The sequence below is a fragment of the Balaenoptera borealis genome (genome assembly GCF_965194805.1).
Source record: "Balaenoptera borealis genome assembly, chromosome: 5".
Classification (NCBI taxonomy): Eukaryota; Metazoa; Chordata; class Mammalia; order Artiodactyla; family Balaenopteridae; genus Balaenoptera; species Balaenoptera borealis.
This window is the reverse complement of record NC_138862.1, coordinates 49,684,074-49,709,105: the sequence shown is the minus strand read 5'-3', so window position 1 is coordinate 49,709,105 and position 25,032 is coordinate 49,684,074. Positions and strand designations below refer to the sequence as shown.

General features: G+C 39.5%; 1 protein-coding gene across 19 annotated transcripts in view; it reads right to left on the bottom strand.

Moving 5' to 3' along the window:
- NFKBIZ (NFKB inhibitor zeta) overlaps nt 1-25,032 on the bottom strand; it is a 154,275-nt gene that overhangs the window by 924 nt on the left and 128,319 nt on the right. For 4 of the 19 annotated variants that reach the window (XR_014244705.1, XR_014244707.1, XR_014244710.1 and 1 more), the window contains 2 exons: nt 18,009-18,048; nt 3,299-10,970 (listed from right to left, as the gene is read on the bottom strand). The exons of 2 other annotated variants lie outside the window; for them this stretch is intronic. Coding sequence is in view for 1 of the 17 variants with exons in the window: in XM_082392089.1 (XP_082248215.1) it covers nt 18,031-18,048 (18 nt within the window). In the remaining 16 variants the exon portion in view is untranslated. Of the gene's footprint in view, nt 1-3,298; nt 11,234-17,208; nt 17,324-18,008; nt 18,049-23,675; nt 23,714-25,032 lie in introns of all 19 variants that reach the window. 13 more of the 19 variants (XR_014244708.1, XR_014244711.1, XR_014244716.1 and 10 more) reach the window with 8 other exon arrangements.

The following is a 25,032-nucleotide window of genomic DNA, read 5'->3' as shown; positions in this document are numbered from 1 at the left end:
CATCTTTATCCATTCATTTGTTGATGGACACTTAGGTTGCTTCCATGTCCTGGCTATTGTAAACAGAGCTGCAGTGAACGTTGTGGTACATGACTCTTTTTGAACTATGGTTTTCTCAGGGTATATGCCCAGTAGTGGGATTGCTGGGTCATATGGTAGTTCTATTTTTAGTTTTTTAAAGAACCTCCATACTGTTACCCATAGTGGCTGTATCAATTTACATTCCCACCAACAGTGCAAGAAGGTTCCCTTTTCTCCACACCCTCTCCAGCATTTATTGTTTGTAGATTTTTTGATGATGGCCATTCTGAATGGTGTGAGGTGATACCGCATTGTAGTTCTGATTTGCATTTCTCTAATGATTAGTGATGTTGAGCATTCTTTCATGTGTTTGTTGGCAATCTGTATATCTTCTTTGGAGAAATGTCTGTTTAGGTCTTCTGCCCATTTTTGGATTGGGTTGTTTGTTTTTTTGATATTGAGTTGTATGAGCTACTTGTAAATTTTGGAGAGTAATCCTTTGTCAGTTGTTTCATTTGCAAATATTTTCTCCCATTCTGAGGGTTGTCTTTTCATCTTGTTTATGTTTTCCTTTGCTGTGCAAAAGCTTTTAAATTTTATTAGGTCCCATTCGTTTATTTTTGTTTTTCTTTCCTTTTCTCTAGGAAGTGGGTCAAAAAGGATCTTGCTGTGATTTATGTCATAGAGTGTTCTGCCTATGTTTTCCTCTAAGAGTTTTATAGTGTCTGGCCTTCCATTTAGGTCTTTAATCCATTTTGAGTTTATTTGTGTGTATGGCATTAGGGAGTATTCTAATTTCATTCTTTTACATGTAGCTGTCCAGTTTTCCCAGCACCACTTATTGAAGATGCTGTCTTTTCTCCATTGTATATTCTTGCTTCCTTTATCAAAAATAAGGTGACCATATGTGCATGGTTTATCTCTGGGCTTTCTATCCTGTTCCATTGATCTATATTTCTGCTTTTGTGCCAGTACCATACTGTCTTGATTACTGTAGCTTTGTAGTAGAGTCTGAAGTCCAGGAGCCTGATTCCTCCAGCTCCATTTTTCTTTCTCAAGATTGCTTTGACTATTCGGGTTCTTTTGTGTTTCAATACAAATTGTGAAATTTTTTGTTCTAGTTCTATGAAAAATGCCATTGGTAGTTTGATAGGGATTGCATTGAATCTGTAGATTGCTTTGGGTAGTATAGTCATTTTCACAATATTGATTCTTCCAGTCCAAGAACATGGTATATCTCTCCATCTGTTTGTATCATCTTCAATTTTTCTCATCAGTGTCTTATAGTTTTCTACATACAGGTGTTTTGTCTCCTTAGGTAGGTTTATTCCTAGGTATTTTATTCTTTTTGTTGCAGTGGTAAATGGGAGTGTTTCCTTAATTTCCCTTTCAGATTTTTCATCATTAGTGTATAGGAATGCAAGAGATTTCTGTGCATTAATTTTGTATCCTGCTACTTTACCAAATTCATTGATTAGCTCTAGTAGTTTTCTGGTAGCATCTTTAGGATTCTCTATGTATACTATCATGTCATCTGCAAACAGTGACAGCTTTACTTCTTCTTTTGTGATTTGGATTCCTTCTATTTCTTTTTCTTCTCTGATTGCTGTGGTTAAAACTTCCAAAATTATGTTGAATAATAGTGGTGAGAATGTAGTCCTTCTCCTTTTATCTCTACCAACTCTTCATCCCTCATTCACCAACGAGCTTCTTTCTCACCCTGCCTTCAGAAACATTTTCCCACCCTGCCTTGGGGAAATAGGTAACCTTATGATGAATGGTTTACCAAGGGGCAAGATAAGAACAACTTCAATTCTTTCTAGGATAACATCATTCTTTTTTCAGCTTCGTAAATTCTCTCAACTTCCAAGAAGCAGAAAAGTGAAAGAGACTTGAGATTCTATGTCAACTCGGGGAATGACCCTGATCTAAAGTGACAAGTCCAAGCTTTGATCATTTCTGGATCATTTCCACTCTTGGTAAAAAAAAATGAATCCATTTGGCATAGCTGCCCAGGGACTGCTCTATGGAAAACATAGTGGGTACAGTTTGAGCTAGAATCCCAGATTCAAACAAGTGAGTCCTACTTTTGGATTCAAATATCTCTGTTCACAAGAATAAGAAGTAATGGTGGTGGGGGGGTTGGGCAGGGGTAAGTAGCAATATAACATTAGGTGACTCCCCTCTTTGCTTCTCACTATGCCTGGGTTAGACCCAGATCCATATAAGATAGTCAAAATATGTTATGGATCCCCGGGTTTTATAACATTGATTCCACAGCATTTATTGCTTCACCATGTACCATAAGGATAAGACTATGAGGGGAATCGCCTGCTTGCTTCTTCCTCAGTCAAAAAAGTATGCATTGCTGTAGGGCCTATCTTGCTCTCCCATTCAACTACTTGCTTTAATAATGTAGGAATGATAAATAGACATCTTTAAAATGTCAGTTGGGATGAAGATAGTTTGTGTCAGTTTACCTATAGAGTCATCATCAGTTCTAACTCATCCAACAACTAGAAACTAGAATGCTGCTGGTGCTCAAAGTCTGTAGAAAAGACGGATCTCACAGGTTGTTAATTGCAATTTTACATAATCTGGTCGAATACTTAGAAGATTATAGTAGGAAAAAGTAATTGGCCCTGTAATCAAAGTGAAATTGCCATTGGGCTTCCCTGATGGCGCAGTGGTTGAGAGTCTGCCTGCCAATGCAGGGGACACGGGTTCAAGCCCTGGTCTGGGAAGATCCCACATGCCACGGAGCAACTGGGCCCGTGAGCCACAACTACTGAGCCTGCGCGTCTGGAGCCTGTGCTCCGCAACAGGAGAGGCCGCAACAGTGAGAGGCCCGCACACCGCAATGAAGAGTGGCTCCCGCTCGCCACAACTAGAGAAAGCCCTCGCACAGAAACGAAGACCCAACACAGCCAGAAATTAATTAATTAATTAATTAATTAATTAATTTTTAAAAAGTGAAATTGCCAGTATTTGATTTGAAAGGGACAAAGGTTCAAAGGTGGCTGCTGATCCCATGCTGGGAGGTAAGATGCTCAATATATGAAGCACCTGCTTCTCCTCATCTCATCACCACTCAAGTGCCCAGGATTGTTGCGTTAGCGTCTTTGGCCATGAGAAAATTATCAGCCCAACATCTATCAGTTTCTCTTTGTCTGGAAAGGAAGCTACCCACAGAGCCTGTCTCATAGTATATCTCAAAGATAAAAGGATGAAATTTTCCCCAGGAGGCCTATCTTCATGCCAGGCCAGGAAGACTCACATAAAAATTGTGTTTCCAAATCAGCACTTCACCCCAGTATCTACATGCCCTTTGATTGTTCCTGACTTCTATTCTTCAAATCTGGTGCAGCCTCATGTGCCCTCAGGTGGTGGATTATGCTACCTCTGCTACAGCCGGAACGTGTCAGAACATTAAGCCAAACCTGGGCTAGTGGGTTATTGTTCATGGAAAGCAACCATACATCTCTGAAGACAAAAATTATAAGCCATTTTCAAAAAGCTGAATAAAGGGAGGAAGAACATCAACCTATCCTAGATCATTGTGAGATTAATCTCCCTACTGGTCTTGGGAAATGCTTCATTTCTGGGTAGAAGTCAATCTTTACTTGTCACACATTATGCGATCACCATGGGAAAGAAGTAAAAGTGATACCACATTCCTCTAGTTTGCAAAGTAGCTCCCCCAGAATTCTCTTTCGTATGCTACTCCCAGGTCTCTGTGGTCAGCTAATAATTTTTTAAACCCACTCTTTAATGGAGAACATATAGCTCTCCACAATACTTTATGTATAAATTTGTATTTGCAAATATAATTAGTCTGCCTTTGGTTTACTCCAGGCACAATCCTCATCAGAATAGTTCTACTAGAGTTCAATGCATTCAAAGGTTTACCATAACTCATCTAGGGCTCAAGATTAGTCAGTTTTTAATGATACAAATGAACTTATTTACAAAACAGAAACAGACTCACAGACTTAGAAAACAAACTATGGTTACCAAAAGGGAAAGGTGGGGGGAGTGATAAATTAGGAGTTTGGGATTAACATATACACACTACTATATATAAAATAGATAAACAACAAGGACCTACTGTATAGCACAGGGAACTCTACTCAGTATTCTGTAATAACATAAATGGGAAAAGAATTTGAGAAAGAATAGATATATGTATACGTATAACTGAATCACTTTGCTCTACACAACATTGTAAATCAATACAACATTGTAAATCAACTATATTCCAATACAAAATAAATTTTTTTAAAAAAATAAAAAATTTTTAAAATTTTTGAAAAGATTAGTCAATTTTTGCCAGTGGGGATATCTACTTCTAAACCCTTCTCTTAAACTCTACTTTGGAAGACGCCCTCTCTGTCACCAAATCCTTCCCCTTCTTATGTACCTATTGGCACACCCCTTGGAATTTAAAAGAAATATTGAGTGAGTGAGGGTTTAGCTTTGCCGAGAATGAAGTTCCTAGATCCAGAAGGGGCACTGAGTATGCAAATCAAAATTACCAACATTCTTGTGTTTGCTACTGTGGTAACCTCAAGGTAGCCCAAGAAGTAGCAGGGAGCTGGGGCCTCTGAGGTACTAGCTTCTCAGTTCCCAAGATGTCTATTAACCAAATACTAGAAGAAAAGAAGATGAGGTGGAAGGTGAGGTCAGGGAATGGCAACAAATGTAGGATCATCAGAATGTTTCTAGATATCTCAAGCAGTGGTCCCGGCAGTAATTTCTGGGTTATTTCCAGAGGCTGCAGCATCACACACTGGTGACCACAAAGAATTTTACATTTGGAGTGATGCATTTATTCCCAGAGAATCCTTTATAACCTCTAATTCTAACCAAAGAGAGCATCCAGGGAATATTAATCACTTTCATATTAGATATTTTGATATATTGCTATCTGTCCTCTAGGATTTCATCAATACATTTTAACAGTTATTTTTACATAAATCAGCCTGGTCTTCTGTACTGTCTTTTTTGGCAATGATACAGAGATACAGCAAAAATGTGTTTGACCTGGAGTCAAGGTCCCTGGTTTCTCTCAGCCCAGATCCTCTACTAGTTAGCTCTGTGCCAGGCAAGTTGTTGAACCACTCTTCTTGTATCCTCACCCATAAAATGAGATGATTGGATTAAAATAATCTCTAAATTCATATCAATGCTGAAGTCCTACACTTCCATAATTTGGCACACTGATTGAGCTCACTAAGCATCTAGAATTATTTGAGGTAGAGTGAGAATACACACAAAAAAATATTTTTAAATGTTTCTCTCTTCAAAGATCTAACTTGTTTACACTCCATTAGATTCTATTATTTCTTTAATGGCTTGTATTGAACCTAGTTTATTTCTGTTTCCCATGGGGTAACACCCAGTGTTAGATGAATGTGTGTTGCGTGAATAAATAACACATGAATGAGCAAAATGCACATACCTGAAGACCACACCTGTTAAGGGCCGCCAAGGAGTATAACACTGAGAGCAAGAGAAGATGAAGTTCAGAAAGGGTGAGATCAGGATCTGAGGGAGGCATTAAACAGCAAAGCACACCAGCATGTGAGTTTGTGATGATTCCAAAGATGAATGCTACAAACAGCAAGAGCTTCAGAAGAACTGAGAGATAAGTGACTACATGGCCTGGGATGCTGAGAAAAGCTTCCCTGTGGTAAGGCAACCTGACCAGGACCCAAAATAGGGGTGAAATTTGGATAGTCGAAGAGGAGGTAGAAAGTTCCAGGCAGGTGAACAGCATAAGGAATCACTAAGAAGAGAAATAAATTTAATGTGTTTGAAGGTAGAGGCAATCAGACTGCCCAATAAGTAAATAAGATTTTACACTAGCGAGTCTATTCATTTAACAAATATTTATAAATATATACAAAGATGTATATAAATATTGAGCATGTATCTTATGCCAGTTATGGTTCTAGGAAATGGGGAGACAGCAGTGAACAAAACAAACAAAAAAATCCCTGCCCTCATGGAGCTTACATTCTAGTTGGGGGAGACAAATAATAATCAAGTAAAATATAGGATGTGTCAGATGGAATAACTGCTATGGGGAAAAATAAGTCAAGGAAGGGGATCAGTCAGTCAGGAAAGGCTTTGGTGCTGGTTTAAGGAATGGGAAAAATAACCTCTACTTGGTCCCCTGGTCCTGTATCTCCTCGACTTTCCTTTGTCTAACTCAAATCCAGCCTGCTATAGCATGATCCTACTTCCATTTTCTGCCTTTCCATGTCATTTGGCATCAGCACAACAGAGACCAAGTGTTTATCTGAAAGTTGCACCAGGCTACTTTACCCAAGTACCTAGTTCACTTCTGGTACCCAACATTGATGGGACAGTGAACCAACTCAATATGGAATTTGAGAAACCTGCACTGGTGAGCTGACAGCTGCCTTTATAATACGTTCCACCTCCTCCGTATCAAGCCCACCTCTCTGTGAGCCACCACAATTCAGGTTCTCCCCAGCTGGCTAGGAAAAATAAGGTTGGATATGTAGGTTATTAGAGCAGACTGGACTAGAAGTTTTTGCTTTGCCCTGTAGGCCATGGAGAGCAACAAATAGTTTCACAGTAAAGATGATGTTTGAAGAGGATACATCTAGCAGTAGGAAGATTAGTTGAGGCTATTATTTAAGAACATGAGGCTTGGAGGGTGGCAATGAAAATTAAAGAAAAAGAGAACAAAGTAAAGAACTATTTAAAATAAGATTTGATAGAACAAGGTATTAAATGTATACAGGGACTAAAAGATAATCTATCTATTCCAGGTTTAGAAATATAAAATTGGGAGTAAATTGAAGAAGGTTTTTTCTTTAATTGAAGTATAGCTGATTGACAATGTTTTGTTAGTTTCAGGTGTACAGCAAAGTGATTCAGTTATATATTTTTTCAGATTATTTTCCATTATAGGTTATTATAAGATATTGAATATAGTTCCTTTATCTATAAATAGATAACCCCTTGTTGGTTATCTATTTTATATATGGTAGTATGTATCTGTTAATCCCAAACTCCTAATTTATCCCTCTGGCCCCCTTCCCCTTCGGTAACCATAAGTTTGCTTTCTATGTCTGTGAGTCTACTTCTGTTTTGTAAATAAGTTCATTTGTATCATTTTTTTAGACTCTACATATAAGTGATATGACATTTGTCTTTCTCTGTGGGGAAGCTTTAAGGAAAAATAAGTTCAGCCTGGAACATAATGATCTCCAAATGATGTCATAATGATGAAGGCATCAAGGTAGGCAGCTATAAATGAGTATTAGAGTTCAGGTGAAAATCTGGAGCTGGATAAACGGAGGCAAGCATTCTCTACACAGAAGTGAGAGTTGAAATCAAAATAAACCTAGTCTCCAGGGAAGAAAGTATAGAAAGATAAAGCAGAGTACTTAGGGTCAGGTTTTAGGAAATACCACTAGGTAAGAAATGAAAGAGAGGAGTGATGAAAAAGATGGTGTACATGGCACAGATTCGTATGGAGCAGTTTAGAGAAGAATTAAACACCACTGGATTTGGCAAGGAGGCCACTGATTATCTGTCAAGGGGTGCTGGTGGAAGCCCCATTTCTGTCTCATTCTTCTATATTAAAATAAAAAAACACAGAATGGCAAATCCTCGAGCCCAAAGCTAATACCAGTGCTTTGCAGAGCAACTCTTGGACAACTTTCAAATGTCAGTTCTGTAAACTTAGAGACATAGTCAGGTCACTGGAAAAGCTGGCACCTGCAAGGCTCAGAGGCCAGCTGAGCATTTGTGAAGCAGCCTGCTGGCTCAGGAGCACTTTCTCAGCTGCAGCTGAAGTAGGGCTCAGCAGCTGCAGCTCGGAGACTCCTCAGCGGGTATTCGCCTTGGGAATCTAGGCAGCCTACTTCAGGGTCCCTGCAATTACTCTCTAGAGGTGAGGATCTTGGGGGATTTGGGTGTATGGGCTGGTTGATTAGTTGGTAAGTCAAGTTTCGTTTAATTTTGTTTTTATGTCTTTTTCATAGAAAGAAAACTTTCTTAACAGGTCTGATAGAGCAAAAAATACTGGACATCTGTGTCCTGGGGCATGGGCAGCTCAGATACAGGAAACATCTTGTCCATGAATGAGACTCATGATGCCAACAGACATTTATTGCAGGCAGCATTGTGTGAGGTTGATTGGTCTACTTATCGTGGTTCTGACCTAAGCCAAATGCCACTGAGCCTAGACAAGGTGAGATAGCCAAGCAAGTCTGGGGACCGAGGTAAGCTGATGTGTAGAAAGACTGGAAATGACTTGAAGGAAAGTAAGCCAAGAGAGTTTCCATGACCTTGTAACAACTTTTTAAGCAGCGCTCAAAGCTTCTGGCATAGGCACCTTGGTGGTTAATAGAGCCAACTCATAGCATATACTTTCCCCTGTGTATAAGAGGTTTTTTTTTAAAGTTTGTGTCTTCTTCAGTTTTCCTCCATATGTTCCTTGTACTCACACTTCCTTGCTGAGATGGCTTGGGGTTTTTTTGTTTTGTTTTTTTTGTTTTTTGCCCATCCTCCATCACTTCAAACTATGACGTTCCCTCCACTTTTGAAATTCCCCCCATTTCTGAAACTCCCTCAGCCGTGTTCAGCCATCCACCTATGACACTGGTCAGACTTCCCACAAGCCTTTGGTTGATTTCTAAATGCTGTTCCTGGCTCACAGCTTCCTGTGATGAAACTGAAACCAGTTGGTTACCGATGACAAAGAGCTGACTCTTTACCAATAAATACAGCCAAAAAGCAGCTGAGACACTCACCTCTGGGTCAGGCTCGATCTCTGCAAAAGCAATTGTGAGGGCTCAAAGGAAATGAGGTCCCGTGATAAGCATGATCATCACCACATCAACATAAAGACAAATGGGGCACCTCTATTGGAATACCACCCCTTGAAAAAGGATGCGCTTTGGCACCTGTGCCACCACAGAAAGACCAACTAGCTGAGTCAAAAGCAGACTCCTGAGTCACTAGCCAGACAACACTCCAAGTCCCTGGAAACCATTATATGATGCACAACAAATCAAACACTTCATGTTTCTGGTTTGTTTGTTTGCTTTAACTTAAGGATTTTTTGAGTAGCCTCATCTCAGAGTCTGTGTAGATATATTATATCCCCTGGTTTATAGTTTACCTCTGCCTACCTGCCTCAGCATATAAACTATACTCAAGTAATGCTTTGGAACATTAATTATTCTCCCTTCCAGGCAAACAAACAATCTTGGACACGAGGAACTTCAACACAAACTCAAGTGTTCAATAACTGGCCAGTGTATAAAGTACTCAACAACACAGAAGTAATCAAAAGTATTTGTACATGTAGTTGAGGATTACAAAAAATAAACTGAGCACACACTTTTGCATTTCAGATCCAGGATGGATACGTGGCTGGCTCCGCCCACTTCTGCCTCCTCATGAAGAGCAAGATCTAGACAAAAGTCATGAGTGCATGAGTGTTCAGTGGTTACTGTGGCTTCACAAGAAAAGCCAACTGCTATATAACCACGGGGCTCATCTGTTCTTTACAAAGGACTGTAAATAACAGTTTCCATAGTAGTAGTTTTAATTAGCAAAATTTAACAGATTAACATTAATCTGTTTACAAATTAATTTATAAAATTAACAAAATTTCATTAACAAGATCCAAATTGAATAGACCATGTAAATATCTGATCAGTCTTCCGGCAATTTTTTTATAGTACACAACTCATCATGAAATGAGAATTTCTGTGTGTGTCCTAGAAGCATATTGATGGAGAGCAGGGAGACCTACAGCCACACAGCCAGGCCCAGCATAAAGCACCGTGACCCAGTCTGAACCGTGGACGCTCAGGAGCGTGACCTCAGGAGGGTACGCTGACACTCTCCTCTTGCTCATTCCCCTAATTGTACCTTCCCCTTACTCACATCTAGTGAATGACTTCCTATTTTACCAAGATAGCTTAAGGCCTCCCTAAGGTTCCTCATCTACCATTTAATTTCTACCGCTTGGTCCTACATTCATCCTCACATTTAAATCATAACTAGTCACAGATGTAGAGAATGGACTTGATGACACGGGGAGGGGGAAGGGTAAGCTGGGACAAGGTGAGAGAGTAGCATGGACTTATATATACTACCAAATGTAAAATAGATAGCTAGTGGGAAGCAGCCGCATAGCACAGGGAGATCAGCTTGGTGCTTTGTGACCACCTAGAGGGGTGGGATAGGGAGGGTGGGAGGGAGACGCAAGAGGGAGGGGATATGGGGATATACATATGCATATAGCTGATTCACTTTGTTATACAGCAGAAACTAACACAACATGGTAAAGCAATTAGACTCCAATAAAGATGTTAAAAAAAAATCGTAACTAGTCTTCCTGCCTCCAGTTCTCCCCACCTCTGCCAATCCAGTTTTTATTTCAACCTGGTCTACCTACCTAAATCCCAGTGTCCACTATGACACCCCTCTTCTCAAAAGCCTTCCAAGAATCCATATGTCTCTCAGCATGGCCCTCTAAAATTTGACTGCAGTTATTCCCAACATAAACGTTCTCAATCCAGATCATTCTTTTGTATATTCTATACTCTACAAAGATTGTCTTCTCTTCTGTCTTACTCCAAAACTTCTAGAAAACAGAAACTGGGCCAATGATTATGGGATATTTCTTTATTTAGGGAGGTACAATCCTGGGACAAGAGTGAAGAAAAGGAAAGGGAGACAGGGAAAGATGACAAGCAATAGGAGATAAGTATCTCCATAATAACCACAACACCAATAAACAGCGACCAGCCAGTAACAATCACCAACCACGTACCAACAATGGCTTCTACTTCACTATGAGCCTGAAAAATCTCAGTCACTTGGCAGGTCACATACTCAGCTACCCAGAATGTCTCCAGACAGGTTGGTCAGAGAAAATGTCTTAGATTAGTCTGTTAAAGGAAGAAAGGGAAAGAATACATATCAGCCCAAATTCTCTCCAGCTCCTATTTTTCTTTTGCCAAAGTCAACTCTCTTCTTGGTTGTATCTTCTGGATACATTAAGAGCTGCTTAGGAAGATAGAGCCCATGCTAAATAGTGTGATATTTCATACAAATCTCAAAGTGGTAGGAGGAGCCAGAGGGTCCAGGCATGGAGCTGGTCAGTCTTGGGTGGTAGAATCTCATAGACCACAGACTCTTTCAGGCTCAGCAGCTGAGGCAGAACAGATGAATGGAAAAGGTCAAAGTCCTTGAAACAGATGAGACTAAGAGAATCTGCTGAGGCATGTAAATTCAACATGCTGCCTCCCCATGTAGTCAAAGCCAGCCTTTCCATAAAGTTTACCCACTGATCTTTCAGTTCCCTGAATTCCTGGTTTGGTTGCTTGCTTATATACTGCTAGATTTGTGAATGTTATTTAAAGGTGGTATGTGTGTGTGTTTATTCTCCTTCATTAAATTTTAATCTCATTAATGGCAGATACCATGCGTGTATTTCTATGGATCCCCATCTCAACTGGCATAGTAATGGGACATAAATGGTATCCCATCGGCAGTTGTTTAATAAGTAAAAGAGCAAAACCACCTAGAGAACAGCAGATTTGGGGATCACTTTAGCCCAGGAGAACACAAGAACAGTCTTCTTTTGGCTTCACAGAAATCATCTGAGCTTTGAAAGAAACCCTAATGGACACTTAAATCATTCCCTCATTGCACCCTATGCTCCCAAGTCATTTCCTGAACAGTGAAAAAATGATGTAGGTTCAAAAGCAACTTAGAAGCAACTGGCTCTTATTTTTTAAAAAAAAGAAAAAGAAAATGAACTATTTTCCTCTCCAACAGTAAATTAGTTCAAATTAGATCTTGCATTCATCATTCAAATATTTTTCTTTTTTTTTTTTTTTTGTGAACAAATACCAATCCAAATTCAACACCATGCAACATGATTAAATTGTTAAGACTGTGGACTCTGGAGCCAGAGTCCCTGGTTCAAATCTCAAATCTCAACTCTGCCACTTACTAGCTATATGACCTTAGGAGAGTTACTCAACTTCTATGCCCCACAGTTTCCTCATAGATAAAATGAGAATAATAATAGCACATACCCCAAAGGGTTTTTATGAACATTAAGTGTGTAAGCATCTGTAATGTCTGCAAAACTACCTGAAACATGGCAAGCCACACATAAGAGTTTGCTTAACAAATAAGATTATGGGGCTTGGAGAGGAAAGATAGGAACAAGTAAAATTATATACTGCTCTGGTTGGTTGAATGTGGCTGTAAACTCTTTAAGGTCAGAGAGCACATCAATGCTAGTAAATAGCACATCGATGATGATGTATAAATGTGGAGTATTTTTGTAAATAAATGAGGGGGAAAGTTATGAGGAGGAGGAGTGAGAAAGCCCAGCTTGCAGTTAAAAGGTGACTAACTAGATAACATCTAGTTCACACTCCAAGAAAAGCATTTATTTAGTTGATTGAAAAATCTGTGGGTCCCACCCAACGTGCTGTTTTTTAATTTCCTCATTCTTCTGTCACCTCAGCAGGTGTGGCTTATCCTTCTGGACTCATCTTGCCTGTCCTATTTGCTCTGTTACCTCTGTTCTTCTTTCTCTCTGTCCCTCAGACACCTAATTGGGTCCTTACCATCTGTTCAACTTCCTAGCTTCTAGACAGCTCTAGAGAGAGGATACAACAGCCCAGGGCAAACGCGAGACCAAACACATCCCAGCTTTCATAGCAACTAGCTCTTTGTTACTCCTACCCAAAGACTCCGAGGTTTCTCTTCCTAAGGAGGGGATATACCTTGGGGTTACACCCTTGCCTCACTACAACTCTCTAGCATTCCTCCTCCTATATGCCTCTCCACCAGCCTCCCGACAGAGTTAACACTTTACAGATCCAAACATAACATTATAAATGTAATCTGAGGATGTTCAAGGTGCCAGTTTTATTAAAGGAGAACATTTGCTCAATTCAGTTTGAGTTGACTTAATATTTGTAGCCACTGGACCACACCAGCCCCAGGAAAAGGACATGGGCCCAAGTTCACACAGTGGCATTTTACTTCAAGCCCCCTCCAAGTTTTTCCTGGGACTTAAACCCTATCAGGTTCTATATCTTTCCCATAATAATGAATATCAACATTCTATTGTGTGGTGATTTGTACAGTGAATTCCCTCCCTCAGTGTGGCATTTGCCACATCAAAGGAGGCCAATAAGGAGGTGCCTTCTAGAGAGGGGCTTTGAACTAGGTCTCTGAGGTGTGCACTGGTCATGAATTTGTGGAAGAAAATAAGGAATCACTTTCGCAAAAGAAGTACACATCCTGTTAAAGGAGCATTGTGTGGGAGATGAATTTTTAATCTCTTGTTCACTTTACCCTATGTTCATAGGATTTCCTTCTGAAGAGCTTGTGATAACTTGGCCACGACCCACAGGTCAGGCTCTTTGACAATTGGGTCTTTTGAATATGAAGAATGATAAAATTTTAGGGACCTTAAGATAGCATAGTCTAATTCCCTTACTTCTAGTAAGGAAACTTGGTCCAAAGAGGTGAAATGGCATAGTCAAAAGACTCATTAGAAACGTGTTAAAATCAGAACTAGGATTTGAATCCAGACCTAATTATACTGGGCTCTAGGGCTAGGATACATCGTAATAAAAGTAACCTGAAAATTGTAACATTGTATAAACTATCAACACAATGACTCAGTACTAAATAGCAAGAAAGTTTATTATCTTATTAAAAATTATTTCTTCTTTAACTATAGTGTGTTCAACTCTTTTGGCAATCAGACAAGCCTAGGAGTAAAGTTAAAGAAATGTGTAAGATGTAAATAAAGAAAAATGAAGGGCATTTAAAAAGAAATTGAAAAGGTGAGAGAAGTCTCTACATAACTGAATAGGAAGACACGTACTGCCTACATATACACTTTCTCCAGCGACATTAAACGGGAGAATCAAATAAATTATGGTATAGGCACTTTGCAACTATTAGCTCATGAAATCCTCACCACATCTCTGTGAGGCACAGAGAGTGAAGTAACCTGCCCTTGGTTGGCTCTTACAAAGAGTAATAAAGTGAGAACATTGGGGTCACATCCAGACAATCTGACTCCAGGACTTTGCTCTTACTGACTACCCTTTTCAAGCAGTAAGTATATGAAAACATGTTCAACATCACTAGTATCAGAGAAGTAAAAATTCAAGCCCTGTTTTCATTTTCAACTATCAAAGCAAAATTTAAATGAATTGATGATACCTAATTTGGGTGAGAATGTGTGGAAGCTGATACCCTGTTATACTTTTGGGGGTGCATGATTTGCTTCAGCCTATTCATGGAGAAATTTGGCATTATTTGTTAAAACATAACATGTGCATATCCTTTGAAACAAGGTTTCCACTTGTAGGTGTTTCCTAGAAAGATGTTCACAAACTGGCACACGAAATGTTCAAGGCAGTGTTGTTTGTAATACTGAAAATTTGGAAATAAATTAAATGTCCATCAGTAAGGGATTACTTAAACTATGGGACAGCCATTCTGTGGAAGACCTAGGAGGCGTGACAAGGAATGTGGCAAATTTCTATGTACTGTCATGGGAAGGCAAGTTTCATCTCCTGTATTGCTAGAGAGAGGTAAATTGATACAACCCCCCTGAAGGGCAATTTGGTAATATCTTATCAAAATTACAAATGCACACATTTGACCCAGAAACGCCACTTCCAGGAATTTATTCTATAAAAGTTATTTGGTATGTGTGATACACTCTATGTATAAAGTTATTCAATGCAATGATTTTTAAATGGGGAAATATTGAAAACAAACTAAATCAGTAGGTGACAAGTTAAATAAATTATGATAAATCCACATAACGCAATACCATGCAGTACTACCTATAAAATGCATTATTATGGAACTGTATTACATACTACACTGCTACAATCGTTAAAAGAAAAAAGGCTTTTTATTTGCTAATCTGGAATAATCTCCAAGAAATATTAATTTTTTTAAGTAAGGTGCTATATATATATGTATAGTATGCTATAATTTATTTTTAAAAACGGGGTAAAGACTTATATGAGCAAAGAATCTCTCTGGGTAGCTACACAAGAAACTGGTAACACTGGTGGCCTCCAGGGAAAACTGCATGACTAAGACTCAGAGCGAGGTGAGAGACTTTTCACTTTTTTAAAATCTTTTGAACTTATATATACATACATATATATATTCTTTTTTCAAAAAATATAAATTTTACAAATAAAATGAAGAAAGCTACAGAACACATGAAATGTGAGCTCTATTAATATTTTTAAACGATGTTTCATTATTTTTTATGTATACATCTATGTACATAAGTGAGTAGAAAAGGGCCCAAAAATATTTACACAGAGGAAGAGAAAAGGAGGAAGAGGACTTTAATCTTTTCATCCTTTATGGTTTGATATCATATAAATTTTTATGAAGAAAATACACAGATATACATACACACACACACATATATATATTTATGTATTCCTGTACAAGAAGTAAAAAAAAAAAATTCTTTCAAAAGAGTACATGGCAATAAGAAATCCTTATTTCTCATTCCCCCTTCTAATTAATCTTATACAAATCATTTAACCTTTCACGGCCTCAATTCCCTCGTCTATGAAGTGAGAGGGTTGGACTTGGTGATACCTAAGGTCATTCTTGCTTGATAATCCAAGAATTGGATCTACTAATCCATAACCCAATTAAATGGAAATGAATTATTAGCCAATCACTGAGATATTAAGCAAGAGTATGGCAGGCTACTACTTTAAAGGACAACTATGTTTTAAAACTCTTGAAAAATCTCAGACTCGAATGAAATTCTAACAGTAAGAGCTCAGGGGTAGAGAAAGATTTTTCTTTCTAAAATCCCTTCAGTCACTGGTTGGTCATTAAGCTGGTCTTGGCTACACCCCAAGATGCCATTGTGTGACCACATAAAATGAGGCACAAAACCTTCACAGCTCTGAACTCATGAATCAAATGGTCCCACCAGCTTTCCAGAATATCACGCAGCCCCAGTCTCCTTTTCTGGCTTCTTCTAGCTTTCAACTTAATGTTTACTTTGTTAATTTTTCTCACTAAAGTTAAGAAATACAATTTCAGAAATACAATTGTCTTTCAACCATAAATTTTGTTAACTCTGCCCTATATGAAAATTAGTCTAGCTCATTATGTCGGTGTATTGCTATTCAAACATGGAAAGAACATACACCAGCATGATTTGAAAAGTAAGCTGGCAGATCTTTCTCTCTCTTTTTTTTTTTTTTAATATCAAGTAGTTCATGGATCAGAATTGAAGTATGGTAGAAAAGAGAGTGAGAGGTCACATCAAACAGGGGCTTAGAAATCTTTCTGGCTCACAGTTTCAAACATCTTTTTTCCAGCACCAACGGAATTAGTAGACTTAAGGAAAAGGATATCTCAAGTCAGAAAAAAAAAAAAAATACAGTGAAACCTTGACCCTAAAAGTTGTGAAAGATGTTTGTTTAGGTTCCAGTCCTACAGGAGCTAACTCTTCTGTTTATGAATGCCAAAATCTGCCTAGAAATTGTAGAAGAAAAAGCACTAGTTCTAGTGTTAAAAATCAAGTTCAAGTGTTCAAGTGTTGGGTCTCACTCACCAGCCATGGACCTTGGGCAAGGAGCTTATTCTCCCAGGGCCTCATTTCCTTGATGTGAGTTTCATCCTCCAGGACTTAAGTTCAGGTTTCTCTGCATTCCTTATAGGGCCTAACAGAGTTTTAAGGACTTCGCAGAAATTCAGCAAGTGTTTGCTGATAAGTCTAATCCCATGTCCCTAGCATGTTCTCATGGCTAGAACTTCTATGGGGGAGATTTAAAGGATCCAGATAAATTCTGGTTTACTTTTCAACTCTGTTCCAACCATGGCACAGGGTAGGAGTTAAGAGTTCAGTCCCTGGAAGGAGACACTCTTGATTTCAAATTCTGTCTCACTACTTTCTAGCTCTCTGACCTTAGGCAAAATTAGTTCTTAACCTCTCTTAACTTCTGTTTTCTCACCTATAAAAATTCTGGTACCTGCTATATATGGTTAGTATAAGAATTAAATAACATAATGCTTCTAACATACATAAAGTACAGCACATGATAAATGCTCAAAAAATATTAACAAGATTGTTACTTGACTAACCTTTATAGCCATATCCATCTGTTTTCTGGCTATAGGGACAGCAGTGCTTGCCATTAGCTTCATCAATAATAGCTGTTACTGGACTTCCCTGGTGGTGCAGTGATTAAGAATCTGCCTGCCAATGCAGGGGACACGGGTTCGAGCCCTGGTCCGGGAAGATCCCACATGCCGCGGAGCAACTAAGCCCGTGCGCCACAACTACTGAGCCTGCGCTCTAGAGCCTGCGAGCCACAACTACAGAAGCCTGCACACCTAGAGCCCGTGCTCCGCAACAAGAGAAGCCACCGCAATGAGAAACTTGCGCAGCACAACGAAGAGCAGACCCCACTCTCCACAAGTAGAGAAAACCTGTGAGCAGCAAAGAAGACCCAATGCAGCCAAAAATAAATAAATAAAATAAATTTAAAAATAATAATAATAATAATAGTTGTTACTTAAACAGTATCTGAGCCAAGTCCTAAACTTTCCTGATGAGCTGCTCTGCATGCAACCTAAGTCCCCATTGTACCTCTCTGATCAGTATATTTGGAAGCATTATTTAGCATAATTTTTGTTATGCTAAATAAAGTAGTACCCGAGTAGAAGCATGAATTAAAAGCAAGTCAGTAACAAATACTGTATGACATCATTTATATGTGGAATTTAGAAAATAGTACAAACGACTTATTTATGAAACAGATACAGACTCACAGACATAGAAAACAAATTTATGATAGCAGGCAGGGGAGGGATAAATTAGGAGTACGGGATTAACAGATACACGCTACCATATATAAAATGGATAAACAACAAGGACTTACTGTTTAGCATAGGGAACTATTTTCAATATCTCGTAACAACCTGTAATGGAAAAGAATTTTTTAAGAGTATGTATATAACCAAATCACTTTGCTGTACACCTGAAATTAACACAATATTGTAAATCAATCATACTTTAATTTTTTTTAAGTCAGTAAGTTTTTTATTCCAAATGCTGTTTTTCTTCAAATCCCAACTTAGGTGCTACCTCCTCTGTGGAGCCTACCCCCATCTCTTTGCCTTCCATGCTCCATGCCCTGAAGTTATTCACTTAGGACTTCTTCTCTGCTTAGTACCTTAGGTAGGTTTCTATTATAGCAACTATCATTCTGTATTATATTTATGCTTATTTCCTCTTCTAGACTGTATGTGCCTCCAGGTCAGGTGCTAGGTCTTATCATCATCTTTTACCCACCAAATACAACCACAATGCCTATAATATACTCCAAAACATGTGAAATAGACTAGAGGTAAAATGAGTTGGATTCTGAGGTTCTACCTCAGAAATATATGAAAACTTATCCCCAAAATGGCTAGAAAATAGCCTGAAGAGAAAGTTAGAGGAAGGAAATATAGAGGCCAGATTGCATATACAATACAGCAAAGCTTAAGAATTCTGAGTTCATAAATCAATCCATTTTATATTCATTTTAGATTCCCCTTCTCTGATCACATAGTTACTTATGAGAGGTCAAAGCAAGATGGAAAGAATCCTAGACTAGGAATCTAGAGACCTAGATTTAGTCCCAGCTCTGCCATGAACTGCCTGTCACTTCCTGTCTCTAAGTCTGTGTCGGACATTATGATTCATAAGATCCTTTCAAACTCTCTTCCCACACTGGCACAACATCTGATCTACTGTCATTAACCTCATTCTACAGCTAGAAAAATCTAAACAAACACTACAACAACTCATTCCAGAACGCTACAGCAACTGGCTGCCATAGTTAAAGGTGGAACATGGAAGGAAAGGTTTCCTGTCTGAAGCCCAGCCCTGCAGAGTCATCCCATACCTAGTGGCACACGGGACTTGTAGGGAGAATCAAAGCTTCTCTGTCCTGGGGTCTCCCTGGTGGCACAGTGGTTAAGTATCTGCATACCAATGCAGGGGAGACGGGTTCGAGCCCTGGTCCAGGAAGATCCCACATGCCGCGGAGCATCTAAGCCCGTGTGCCACAACTACTGAGCCTGCGCTCTATAGCCCACAAACCACAACTACTGAAGCCCGTGCGCCTAGAGCCCATGCTCCGCAACAAGAGAAGCCACCGCAATAAGAAGCACAGGCACCCAACTAAGAGGAGCCCCCGCTTGCTGCAACCAGAGAAAGCTTGCGCACAGCAACAAAAACCCAACGCAGCTAAAAATAAATAAATAAAAATAATTAATTTAAAAAAAAAAAAGCTTCTCTGTCCTCTGCCAAAAACAGGAAGTTCCCACACCCATGGGAGCCAAATGAGTGTATAGTGTTGGCAGTCAGCATAGCCTCCTGGGTTCCAAATAGACATGCAGGGGTGTCTTCATCAATGTTCCTGCCAGACACCTGGGGATAGAAATTGCACAAGATCTACCTATGAAAACAGTCTAGATCATCTTTTTTGCTGTAGTTATTGGGACATTATCCAAGTCTGACAACTAGATCCAGGACCAAATCCAGAGTTGAGAACTTGACTGATCATTTTGTTTAGACACCCACATCCAAATAGAGTACACTGAAATCTTGAAAAGGAAGTCTAAAAGTGTGGATTGTATGTACACATTTTAGACGAAACTCCATTCAGCTTCTCAGAAGACAAGGTAAGAACCAAGAATCAGGAAGTAGGATCAAAATAGCAGAATAGAAGACCCTGAGCTCACCTCCTCCACAGACACAACAAAACTACAATTACTTATAGAACAACTCTCTCTGAAAATGACCTGAAGACTAGCAGAACAGCTCAACTACAATTAAGGATAAAGAAAAACCACATCAAGATGGGTAGGAAGGGCAGACTCATAATCTAGTCAGGATACAAACCCCAGCACAGTGACGCACAAGCAGGAGGGGATGTCATAAATGCAAAGGTCCTCTCTAAGGAGCAAAGGGTTCAAGCCCCACATTGGGTAACCCACCCCTGGGGACCAGCACTTGGAAGATATGCCCATATAACTGGCTTTGAAAACTAATGGAGCTTAAGTCTGGGAGAGCCAGAGGACTGTAGGAAACCTAGACTCTGCTTTTAAAGGGCTCATGCATAAACTCACCCACTCTGAGTCCCAGCTCAGGTAGCAGTTTGAAAAGTGCCTGGCACTCTAGCTGGTCTGCCAAAGCCACCACCCCAGCATGCCCCTGGCCCACACCCACTCCAATGCCAGCTGTCCTGCCAAGGCAGCAGCCCTAGCACACCCTGGGAAAGGCCCAGACTGTGCCCACTGCAGCTCCAGCCATCCCACCAGGGCAGTGGCTCTGGCATGCCTTGGGAAAGCCCCAGCCTGCACTTGCTCCAGCTCTAGCTGTCCCACCAAGGCACGCCTGGTCCAACCCAGAGTACCCTGCAACTCTCCCCCAGACCCATGCCTGCTCCAGCCCCAGTTGGCATGCCAAAGCTACCCAGCACATGCAGTCTACATAGGGAATATTCCAACACAAGACTACATCTTCAAGACCAGAGGATGTAACTATTTCACCTAATTCATAGAAGCAACCACAGAAAACCAAACAAAATGAGGAGACAGAGGAATTTGTTCCAAACAAAAGAATAGATAAAACCCCAGGGGGGAAAAAAAAAACCAAACTAATGAAACAGAGATAGTAATTTACATGATAAAGAGTTCAAAGCCACAGTCATAAAGATCCACAGAACTCGGGAGAAGAATGGAATAGCACAGTGAGAACCTCAACAAAGTGTTAGAAAATATAGAAAGGAACCAACCAACCACAGCTGAAGAATACAGAGAATGAAATAAAAAATACACTAGAGGGAATCAACAGGAGACCATATGTTACAAAAGAATGTATAAGTGACCTGGAAGACAGAATGATGGAAATCACCCAGTCAAAAGAACAAAAGAAAAAAAAATTTTTAATGAGGATACTTTAAGGAACCTATATGACAACATCAAGCATACTAATATTTGTATTCTAGGGGTCTCAGAAGGAGAAGAGAGAAAGGGCCAGAAAAATTATTTGAAGAAACAATGACTGACGAGAATTCCCTGGTGGTCCAGTGGTAAGGATTTGGTGGTTTCACTGCTGTGTGGCCCAGATTCAATCCCTGGTCAGGGAACTAAGATCCCGCAAGCCACACAGCGCAGCCAAAAAAAATGGCTGAAAACTTCCCTAAACTGAGGAAGGAAACAGATATCCAGTTCCAGGAATCATAGAGACTACCAACAAGATGAACCCAAAGAGACCCACACCAAGGCATATTGGAATTAAAATGCAAAAAGTTAAAGATAAAGAGAAAATTTTAAAGGCAGAAAAAGAAGAACAATGAGTCACACAAAAGGGAACCCCCATAAGGCTATCAGCTGATTTTAAAGCAGAAACCTTGCAGACCAGAAGGGAGTAGCATAATGTATCTGAAGTGCTGAAATGAAAAAACTCACAACTCAGTAATGCAATCATTCCAAATTGAAGGAGAGATAAAGACTTTCCCAAACAAACAAAAACTAAAAGAGTTCATTACTGGTCTTACGGGAATGTTAAGGGGTCTTCTTCAAGTGGAAAAGAAAAGGCCATAACTAGAAATACAAAAATATATGAAAGAAAAAATCTCACTGGTAAAGGCAAATATACAGTAAAGGCATTGAATTGATCACTTAAAAAGCCAGTATGAAGATTAAAAGACAAAAAACAAAAATCATAACATCAACTTTAACTACAATAAGTAGTTAACAGATACACAAAATAAAAAGATGTAGAATATGACATCAAAAACAAAAACCTGGGAGTTGGGAAGGGAAAATGAAGTGCTTCTAGAATGCATTGAAACTTAAGTGACTATCAACTTAAACACTAGAGGGAATAGATAGATAGATAGATAGATAGATAGATAGATAGATAGATAGATAGATAGGTAGGTAGATATGAACTTCATGGTAACAACAAACCAAAAACCTACAGTAAGTACCCAAAAAATAAAGAGAAAGAAATCAAAATATAACACTTAAGAAAATCTTAAACCACAAGGAAGAGACTAAAAGAAGAAAGGAACAGAGAAGAGCTGCAAAAATGACCAGAAGTAACAAAATGGCGGAAGTACTAACCAATCAATAATTACTTTAAATGTAAATGGACCAAATGCTCCAATCAAAAGACATAGAGTGGCTGGGACTTCTCTGGCAGTCCAGTGGGTAAGACTCCATTCTCCCAATGCAGGGGGGCTGGGTTCAATCCCTGGTTGGGGAACTAAATCCTGCATGCATGCTGCAACTGATAGTCTGCATGCCACAGTTAAAGATCCCGCATGCCACAACTAAGAGCTCACATGCTGCAACTAAGACCCGGTGCAGCCAAAATAAATAAATAATTTTTTTTTTAAAAAAAGACATAGAGTGGCTGACTGGATACAAAAAACAAGACCCATATATATGCTGCCTATAAGAGATTCACTTCAGATCTAATGACACACACATACTGAAAGTGAACAGATGCAGTGAAGAAATGAATATATAGATCCTTTTTTGACCTACCTGCTAGAGAAATGGAAATAAAAACAAAAATATACAAATGGGACCTAATGAAACTTAAAAGTTTTTGCACAGCATAGGAAACCATAAACCAGACCAAAAGACAACCCTCAGAATGGGAGAAAATATTTGCAAAAGAAGCAACTGACAAAGGATTAATCTCTAAATATACAAACAGCTCATGCAGCTCAATATCAAAAAAAAACAACCCAATCCAAAAATGGACGGAAGACCTAAATGGACATTTCTCCAAAGAACATATACAGATGGCCAACAAACACATGAAAGGATGCTCAACATCACTAATCATTAGAGAAATGCAAATCAAAATTACAATGCGATATCATCTCACACGGGTCAGAATGGCCATCGTCAAAAAATCTACAAACAATAAATGCTGGAGAGGGTGTGGAGAAAAGGGAACCCTCTTGCACTGTTGGTGGGAATGTAAATTGATACAGCCACTATGGAGAACAGTATGGAGGTTCCTTAAAAAACTAAAAATAGAATTACCGTATGACCCAGCAATCCCACTACTGGGCATATACCCAGAGAAAACCATAATTCAAAGAGACACATGCACCCTAATGTTCACTGCAGCACTATTTACAATAGCCGGGTCATGGAAGCAAACTAAATGTCCATCAACAGAGGAGTGGATAAAGAAGATGTGGTACATATATACAATATAATATTACTCAGCCATAAAAAGGAACGAAATTGGGTCATTTGTAGAGACGTGGGTGGACTTAGAGATTGTCATACAGAATGCAGAAAGTCAGAAAGAGGAAAACGAATATCATATATTAACACATATATGTGGAATCTAGAAAAATGGTACAGATGAACTTGTTTGCAAGGCAGACATAGAGAACAGACGTAGAGAACAAACATATGGACACCAAGTGGGGAAAGGGGGAGTGGGATGAATTGGGAGATTGGGATTGACATATGTACACTATTGACACTATGTATAAAATAGATAACTAATGAGAACTTACTGTATAGCACAGGGAGCTCTACTCAATGATCTGATGACCTAAATGGGAAGGAAATCCAAAAAAGAGGGTATATATGTATACGTATAGCTGATTCACTTTGCTGTACAATAGAAACTAACACAACATTGTAAAGCAACTATACTCCAATAAAAATTTTTTAAATAATTCTGCCCCCCCGCCCCGCAGCAGGGGTCTCCTTCTAAGACAGAGGGTTCAAATACTGAGTCCACCACATCCAGGCTATGTGTACTTAAGCAAACATGTGTATGTCATTGGGTCTCAGTTTTTTCATCTGTAAAATAGTCAGAAAAATTTGTTCTTGTATCTTCATGATTTTGGCATGGTAATAGGAAACACTGACTCATTGGTATAAATGAGAAAAAAATTGATTATCTCAAACAATCATAAGAAACCCTATGGTAGGGTAGCTCCAGGGTTCATTAACTCAGTAGCACAATTGTATCATCAAGGACGCATGTCCTTTTCATCTTTCTGTTCCACCAAGCTCCTTCACGGTCACAAAATGGCTGCTGCAGTTCCAGGCATCACATCCAGACCTGGCAGTACCCAGCAAAAGAGAAAACAGTGTTTCTTATATTTCTCTTATTTTCCCAGAATTCCTCTTCCTTCAGCAGACTTCCCCTTTTGTCTCATGGTCCAGAACCTGCTTCACATGGCTATTTCTATGCCAATACCTAGTAAGGGAAATAGAGTCACAGTGGTTGGCCTGGGGGAAGACCATGACTGTACAGCACCGTGGAGAACTCTGAACAAAATGAGGTGCTATGAATAAGGAAGAGTCAGGACTTCAGGAGAGGCATCCATGCCAATCCATAAGCTCCCACACATAGTTCCTGAAATATGAATGCCAATCACTGAGCACAGCGCCTACCACATGGCAGATGCCTTAAGTGTGTTCGTTTGTTCTCCCCTTTTTGTTTCCCTCCAAAAGCACAAGACTCTCAGCCTGCCCTCTACTGACCCAGCCTCCCACCCTCCATCCCTCGGGCTGGGGTCTCCACTGCCCAATGCCCCTTCTACCCTGTCCTCGGGTTCCATCACCACCGCCTTCTTTTGTTTCTGTCTCAAAAGCTTAGGATGAACGAGGATCTCCCCCATGGTCCCCCATGACCTCGGATTCCTAAAAATTAAAAGACGGGAAGTCCTTGATTCTCATGGAAATGCTTTCGCCAGGGAGTCAGAAATTAATAACAGTATGAAGAGAGGCCTGTAGTATTTAACCACCCCATCCAGACAACGAAAGTGATCAGAATACATCGTTATCCAGGCGAGGTGTGGAGACTGACTGCCGGCTATGACATTATTACATTCGGAAATGTCAGAAGCATGGGGACGC